Source organism: Lolium perenne, chromosome 1 (genome assembly GCF_019359855.2).
Source record: "Lolium perenne isolate Kyuss_39 chromosome 1, Kyuss_2.0, whole genome shotgun sequence".
NCBI classification, from domain to species: Eukaryota; Viridiplantae; Streptophyta; class Magnoliopsida; order Poales; family Poaceae; genus Lolium; species Lolium perenne.
The window spans coordinates 55,900,591-55,908,433 of record NC_067244.2 but is presented as its reverse complement, the minus strand read 5'-3'; the positions used below and the strand labels follow the sequence as shown (position 1 = coordinate 55,908,433).

The window sequence follows — 7,843 nt, the reverse complement described above, 5'->3', positions numbered from 1 at the left end:
TCTACAATCATAAAGTTAGTAGTCGCTGACTCATACGTGATACGTCAACCCATATATATCATCTAAAGTCGACAACAAATTAATTCATATAATAGGATCTGTCTTAAGATAACTCTACACAATCAGTCGGCATTAATGAAATGATCCACACTGGCAATGACTCGACTCTCGATATTATATGTTTGGTCTATTTTGATCCAATTTTCACGAATAGTATTATGCATATAAATAGAGGTTACATCAAGTATAGCACAAGCCTTACAAGAGTTCTGTCTTGATTCACCAATGTTTATAGCGATTTCACTTACTTTGTTCCAGTATAGCCTTGATTTAACTCACATTTCGATGAACTTGTAGAGACGTTTCATTGTGTTCCACTCTTATATGCTTTGAAGACATGTGTACATGGTTTTCACGGAGAAGCCGAAGAAGAGTATCATACAATATCTAATTCTCACCCGACATGAGAAATGAAGTTGGAGGGGTTATACCGCACTAAGATCAGAACTTCTGTGTCTCTCGCATGACAGATTATGCCATCAAGGTCTTGATGAGAAATATAACACCCTCTACCATGTCTTAAATATGAAGAACTCCCCAAAGAATCGTTAAGATAACTGCACCCTTGGTCACAGGGTCAGCTACCTTGAAAGTGAAAGACAAAATTTCTGCATGCACCTAAGACAAATATATTTTGGTTTTTTGATCTATATATGCCCCCTTTAAGGTACTCTATGGCGCCGACTGACGCGTACTCAAAATGGATGCTTCTATGTACAGTCTTAACCAGAAATTGAGACTTTAGCTTGTACCCTTCGATGAAAACCTTGGGAAATATCAGGGAATACCACCAGAACTAACATTGGGTCTCCACACTAGTGAAGCAAATGCTGAGGTTCAGAAAATAACAGATTACAAATCTGTAATGAATCAAATGTCTGACCATTCAATTCATTTGAAGTGCATACAAAGTTGAATGCATTGGCAAGTCCAGATCCCACCCTTGCTCGGCTAACATGCAGTACTAAATGGATTGTTGGTTCCCAAAACCGAACGGTTTGGTCATTCTCGAAAGATTTCACAATAAAACAAACCACAATCTGTGGAACGCCTGGAACTAATTTGGAAGGAACGACATGTCGCTGAATACTGACTGACGCATCCTTAACCTGTTGCGATGTGGAATGCAGCAAAAGAGAGCACGACTTTATATACATGTTAGGCTTGGTGAAATCTTATATGTACATGTAGTCAGAGAATGACATGATCTCCATTAAGCTCAGTTGCTCGGAGTCCTCGAACGGGACTTGCGGGGTTTCAGAAACCGGAAGTATTCATCAAGCACCATCTCCCCACCGTTTACGGGGTCAAAGCTGCATCTGTAGAAACTGAACACGCCACACAAAAAGGCCTAAGAGGTTAATTAAAATAATCCCATCATATACAAATGCAAGATAATAAAATAGACAACGAAGAATAAGTCACCTGGATATATCTATAGGGAAAAATTACGTTGTTGCGCAAATTATTTACACACCAGCCAATGAATAATAGATACATTGCCCCATATCTAACTACGCAATGCTACGTGTTTATGACCCTAATTGCCAAAGAAGGAATGAGAACAAGAAAAATAATGACTTCCATTGGATATCTTAGTGTCTTGTTTTTTTCCTTGTTATCTGTTTTTCAAGGAATGAGCAATGCAACTAATAGAAAAAGTGGCAGGGACATAGATCTCATTCGGTTGCTAATATTGGTGGAACTGATAAATTTATTGAGGTGCTTCGTTGAACATTTTTGTAGAGAACATATTACCTGCCATCCAGACCGATCATCATCACAGTGGCTTGATCTCCAAATGCTGTAATATAGCGTGTGACTTCTGGTAAACGGAACTGAGCAAATGACCATTCTGAACTGAAATATTTCGGCAAAATCCCTGGAGAAATTTGATATGAATAAGAAGTTGAATAGCCAAGATAAGATGGAAGAGAGCCAGATGTTCTCGAATTATATGTTGAAGAAAAATTTCACAGGCTATCATGCAGGCTTAGGCTATGTACATGATGTGCAGTTGTTCCGAACCTACTTCAAGGCCCTGCATTAGTATCAGTAAAATAAAATGGATTCATTTCTACAGTAACATACCAACCAAACACAATGGATGCCTGCCAGACCATGCTAGGTAAGACGACAAAGCCAGGACACAACTGACTCCACCTAAACCTAGGACGTTAAACAGCATGACAATTGGGCCTTTGCTAAATATTGAAGGCTATGGACTTCATTACCAGACCAAATGAATGGGGTCATACAGCTGGCACAGCGTATTACAACACAGGCGGAACTGCTTGGCTCAATTTTCATTGGAATGAAACAAGGAGAAACTGTTCAAAAATTCGGCAATCCAAGAATTAAAAAAGGAATAAGAATAATATTATAGGCATCACTGTGCCTCTCCCGTAACATTCTGATATAATTTCTTAACACATATAATAATCAGCTAGACCTCAAACAATAGTTTCACTGCCAACTGCCACAACATTTTGATGGTATCAAGTTCTTAGCAAATGAGAAGAGATGTGCTACTTTACCAACTAGAATTTAGAATCACAGAACAAAACAACTTTGTTATGAGGTAAACAAATGCATAGTCCCAGCCTTGAGACAATAACAGAATTACACAAGTGCAGATTTATAGATGTTCACAAAAGGCCAGTGAATATAATCGATGAAAAAGAGAAAATATATTATATTTTCAAAGTGGTTTAGATGTCAGCGAGAATCTAATACAGCATAAAATTCAAATCAAATCAACTAGAGGCTTGGCTACGAGAAACAGGGTATCCTCACCTTTCATGAAAGACAAGGATGAGCTCACGTTGGATCCAGTGTTTGCTAGTAAAACTGGATCAACAGAACCAGATGAGTTACTGCGATCTATTTGTCGACTGCCAATTGCAGATTTCCCATTACTTGCATCTTCCCCTCCAGCTCCCACTCTCAAGCTGAAAATATGCATTGTTCCTTTGTCACTAGAGACTGCCAACCACTGCAGGTTTGATGATAGTGCAATGCTATATATCTCAGCTTTATCTACCCCTCTGCGCACCTGAAATATGAAGACAATTAAGTCATTACTGTCCATTTCTGAAACTTATAAAGGACCAATATTATAAACAGAACAGAGATTAAAAAAATTCAAGAGAATTCAATACAATGATATTAGCTAAGTTATCATGCTACACATATGAAGCATTAAGAGAAACCAAGGAAATAAATAAGAGATCATTTCATAGCCTCACCTCCTGCAAACAAGTACCATCGACCGTGTTGAATATTCTGATCAAAGTGCCCTTAACACTGGCTGTTGCCAAGAGGAGTCCATCCACGGTCATTGCCATGCATGAAATGTTTGAGTGATGAGCTGTAATAAGCTTTGTAGCCTTTGACCCAAAATGATCAACCCGAACAAGCCCTTGGCTCATTCCAGGGCAGGCCATCACTGAATTCTCTGTATGGCACGAAAGGCAGCACAGTCCATTCGGGTTCGACGTGGTCTCAATCTGATGGATGAGCTTATGATCCGCAAAACTGTAAACAGATATCTCGTGCTCGAGAACGACCACAAAGTATTTCCTCGACAATTTGACGGCTCGGATGTCGGACCTGAACGAGAATTCGCCAATGAGATCGCTCTTGTGATCATCATAGATCGTCAGTTTGTTCTGTGGATACAGCTTGTCGGATCCCTCACCCACAACACCAAATACGTTGGAACGGAACAGCATCTCCATGATTCGAAACCCTCCGTTCCCCTGAACCCTCCTTAAGGTCTCTTTGAATGGTTTGCAACTGAAGATCCTGAAGCCATCGGTTGTGGCAGCACTGAAGCAACTACGATCCTGGTTCCAACTGACTGACAGCAGCTCAACATCCTCCTCCTCGACTTCGTAGCCGCCCGCGCCAGCTTGTGACGGTGGCGTCTGGAATGACCCGAGCGTCACGTGGGGGTTCAAACCCTGTGATGTGGATACCTGGGATGACATGATGACACCAGACTGTGCAGGCGCCCTTTTTCAGTATAGCCCGGTTTAACACCTGCAGCAGTTGTTTGGTTCGCTCAGCATCTCAAAAATTGGTGACGAGCACAAACTGAATTCTACTAGGAAAACAAGCAGGAAAACACTACGAATAGGGTGGCAAGCGGCGCTGGATGCGGACAGATGTTTTGGCCCTAACTAGTTTCTCTTTTGCAGGTACCGCCTGCAACCCTAACTACAAATATGCTGTTCGTGGATGTCACAGTTATTTGGAAGCATTCATTACTATAACTGCAATTTGAAAGTAAAATATTACTGAAGATTGAAAGAAAGGATCCCTAACTGACAAAACTGCAAAGCGCAGCAAAAAGGTTGGAATAGTACGCTGCGTTGCTATGAATTGTGAACATACTTAAGCACAAGGTGGACTCCCTATAATCGTTTGAACCACACAGCACTTGTTTTTTTTTAAATGTCGGTATCATTGTCAGTCTTGGTCTAATTTCAGCACCTGGCCGCAAAGGCTCGAGCTTTGCCGTGTCCCCCACCTGGACCACGCAGCCGCCGCGCCGCAATCTAACCAGCGCAATCCGACGTTAGATCCACTCGATTCGGATAAACAGCCCCGGCGGGCGGCGGCGGCAGCGCCTGAAGCTTGGCCCGAGTGGAGAGATAAATAGCCCCCCGCGAGGGCGAGAGAGGAATACACGAGCAAAAGCAAGCTAGCACGACGGAAGAGGAGGGCGGGACAAAGAGGAGGGGAGAGGACGAGAGTTGTACCTCCCGGCTCCGACCACTGTCGTCGACGGAACGAGGGGGGAGAGGGCGACGCCGGCCGGTGCGCGAGACGAACAAGAAATCGAACGAGGAAAAAGCAACGAACGAGGCAGTTCGTGGTGGATGCCGGAGCCGGGTTGCGCACGTATTGGGTCCCTTTTGGGCTTGGGTTACCACCCGGATACGGGTTTCGCGGAGACGTGGACTACTGGCTGTACGTCCAAGCCCAAAACATCAGCCCACGAGCCACTACTTGCGTCCCGAATCCAAAACCTTTTTCTAGCATGTCCAAGCCCAGTAGGAAAGTCCTTTTTTAGCTATCGAGATCCAGTGCTCCCTGCAAATTTAAAAACTATAAAATTATATTTAGAGTGTTCAAAAAATTATGACACAAAATCTTAAAAGTACTCCCTACAACTAAAATTAATTAACTCTACTTTATCTAGGTACGGATGTAACTAGATGTATTTGTTTACTACATACATCCATATCTCGACAAAGTGGAGTTAATTAATTTAGATCAGAGGGAGTAGATAATGATATATCGCACCAACCTGCAAAATATCAAATCGAACTATTTTGTATTTTATGCTACATAAAAATAAAATATAAAGTCTTAATTTATTTGGAGATTTGAAATTACTATACTCAAATCCGCACTTTTGTTATTTTTGTGTAACCCAAAACAGACAATGTTTCAATTTGATAGTTTGCACCTTCTTTAAGGGATAGTTTACTCATTACGTCCTGAATTTTCTTTTCATAACTTATTGAAATTCAGAAGTGAGATTTTTTTTTTCAAACAAAAAGAGGCCTATGTGCACCAAATCTTTACTCAGCCGCCTAAAACTTTAAAATCTTGCATGCTAAGCTTTGCATTTAAAAACATTTCATCTAGAAACTTCTATAAGACTTGGACAAGGAAAAAGAGTGTGATTCTTCTTGTGTATGTAGCAAGTGAAGTATCCCACAACTTGGGAAAATGGTTCCTGTTCGTGTAGTTGTAAATTTTCGAAGTACATGCACAAGCCCCTTCAGATTCGTGGATGGGGGCATGTCTTCTCAAGGCGATCTCAATGCAACAAGTGTTTGGCTTTGTTTCTCTGCCAATTGGCAGCCTTGTCCCTGGTTCGTTCTCTGCTGAGAGTGAGCTTCTCCAGTGTTGGTGGTACGCCGCCCGTCGAGGTGGAAGGAGTTCCTCCCTGGTCATGGAAGAGAACGGCCATGTGATTTATTGCCTCTCTTGGTGCAGATGTGGACGATTCACTTTGTTGACGACGCTCCCACCTCAAGATCTCCCTCCATTGCCCCATGGTGTTTTACGTTAAGAATGGTTTCGATGACTCCAATTGGACATTTCCATGGTCTTTTTTCTTTTGTTTGCGGTTGTCGATGTTGCTTGTAAGATCTTCATTGGCGTCTATGTATGAACCCTAGATGTGTGAGGTTTTATTAATTAAAGTCGGGCACTTGAGTGACTTTGATTAAAACAAGAAGGCCGGCGCTAAATGCGATACTGTAGCACATTGTATTTTTCTCACTAATTACACCCATTCTTGTGTTTAACACTTTGCATCCGTTCGTGGCGAATGACGAGACTTCCTTCTTCGTGTACTGGTAGAATTTTTTCCTTTTTGAATGGTGGTGGAATTTCTAGAACATAGGTACTGGTAGAATGTTTTGGCATGCATGCACGTGTGACGTGTTTTTTTTTCAGGGATAAAATTTGCTGTGTTTGTTGATCTCTGGTCAGGACACCCATATTTGAACGTGTCAGGGAATTAATAATCGACCCAGCAATGAACTTGCTCGTATGTGCATGGCTGCCTGCGCATTAGCTAGCGAATCCAAGAACAGATTATATACGGAGTATCATCTAAACTGATAGTACTAGTAACAGCTAACAAATCATCCGATCAGAAGTATCTGTCGCAGGGTGCTCCCACGGACTCGGGAAGCAGGCCGCCGTCGGCGCCGACGAGCAGGTCGCAGTTGACGTACATCCTCTGGCGGCCGGAGTGGAAGACGTTGAACCGGAAGCGAATGGCCGTGGTGAGCTGCAGGCGCAGAGGGAGGCGGCCGGCGCGGAGCGCCGCAGAGAAGGCAGGCCAGGAGGGGGAGGCGGCCCTTGGTCCCACAACGTCGAGGACGCCGGCGATGGAGGTGGTGGTCATGTTGGGCTGGTACCAGCTGCCGGCGAAGGCCGGGCCAGAGGCGACGAGCGCGTCGTAGAAGAAGAGGGTGGCCCGCGTGGCGCCCTCGTAGTAGATGCCGATGTGGTGGTTGGGGTTGCGGTCGGAGACGTTGAAGGCGACCTGGCCTCCCGGGACGGGGCCGGTGATGGAGAGCGAGGCGAGGTTGAAGCGCGGGCGGTGCGGGCGCAGGCTGAGCCAGGTGACGAAGAGGGCGACGCCGGCCACGAGGAGGACGGCGAGGAGGATGGAACAGAGGGTGTTGGCGAAGACGGCCACGCAGCTGTCTCTGGTGCGGTGGGCGATCCGCCGGGCGCGGCTCCGCCCTGCTGTTGCTTGCGGCTGCTGCTGCGGTGGCGGCGGCATTTCTCCGTGCCCGCAGCTCTGGAGCTCATCAAATGGGGAAAATCAGTTTTCTTTTCTACTCGTGCGCATCTGTATGGCCAATGATCTTCTCTACCTGCGTGTTGGGTTTGATGAATAATTCCTTCCGTTCCATAGAGCACTTGATCTATGCAGCAAAGCCAAGCAAAGTATAATAATACCCCAGCATAACGCGCGCAAGGAAGGCATAATATTCCTGCCTTAGGGATACCTAGGCGAGGGCCGATCCATCAATGGAACAACCAGACGAAGGGAACGGTATGAAATAACTTACCGATGGCATCGATGGGTAATATTTTTGAACTTTAGGTGTACTTGCAACAGAGGTGGGCTCACCAAATTTTGGAGAGAAACATTAGTTGGTAGGTAAAAATAAAGATAAAGATAGGGTATGTTTCATTGGTATATATCAAGTATCAAGTCTACCAGTTGTGTGATCATGCC

The 7,843-nt window shown here is 44.1% G+C and overlaps 2 protein-coding genes across 3 annotated transcripts; both read right to left on the bottom strand.

Annotated features, from left to right (window-relative positions):
• Positions 1–835: 835 nt before the first annotated feature.
• LOC127292974 (autophagy-related protein 18c) lies at positions 836–4,945 on the bottom strand. Of its 2 annotated transcripts, none has more exons than XM_051322535.1 (5): positions 4,827–4,945; positions 3,309–4,104; positions 2,857–3,115; positions 1,819–1,942; positions 836–1,388 (listed from the first exon to the last, which is right to left on the bottom strand). In XM_051322535.1, exons 2-5 carry the CDS (start codon positions 4,050–4,052, stop codon positions 1,280–1,282), a joined length of 1,236 nt encoding a protein of 411 aa, XP_051178495.1. In that variant the 5' UTR covers positions 4,053–4,104; positions 4,827–4,945; the 3' UTR covers positions 836–1,279. The 2 variants fall into 2 exon arrangements, with proteins under 2 accessions (XP_051178495.1, XP_051178488.1); XM_051322528.2 differs by lacking the exon at positions 4,827–4,945 and adding an exon at positions 4,558–4,795.
• A 1,628-nt stretch (positions 4,946–6,573) lies between these two features.
• Positions 6,574–7,526, bottom strand: LOC127339654 (NDR1/HIN1-like protein 13). Its single transcript, XM_051365502.2, has one exon. The coding sequence runs from the start codon at positions 7,379–7,381 to the stop codon at positions 6,740–6,742; it is 642 nt and encodes a 213-aa protein (XP_051221462.1). The 5' UTR covers positions 7,382–7,526; the 3' UTR covers positions 6,574–6,739.
• Positions 7,527–7,843: the final 317 nt, after the last annotated feature.

Bases quoted from the DNA above. Each gene is read 5' to 3' on its own strand.
- LOC127339654 (XM_051365502.2), bottom strand. From the start codon at position 7,381: ATGCCGCCGCCACCGCAGCAGCAGCCGCAAGCAACAGCAGGGCGGAGC.
- LOC127292974 (XM_051322535.1), bottom strand. From the start codon at position 4,052: ATGTCATCCCAGGTATCCACATCACAGGGTTTGAACCCCCACGTGACG. The intron at 3,116-3,308 runs GTGAGGCTATGA...TTCATATTTCAG, and splicing joins ATGGTACTTGTTTGCAGGAG to GTGCGCAGAGGGGTAGATAA. The intron at 1,389-1,818 runs GTAATATGTTCT...TGGCGTGTTCAG, and splicing joins ATGATCGGTCTGGATGGCAG to TTTCTACAGATGCAGCTTTG.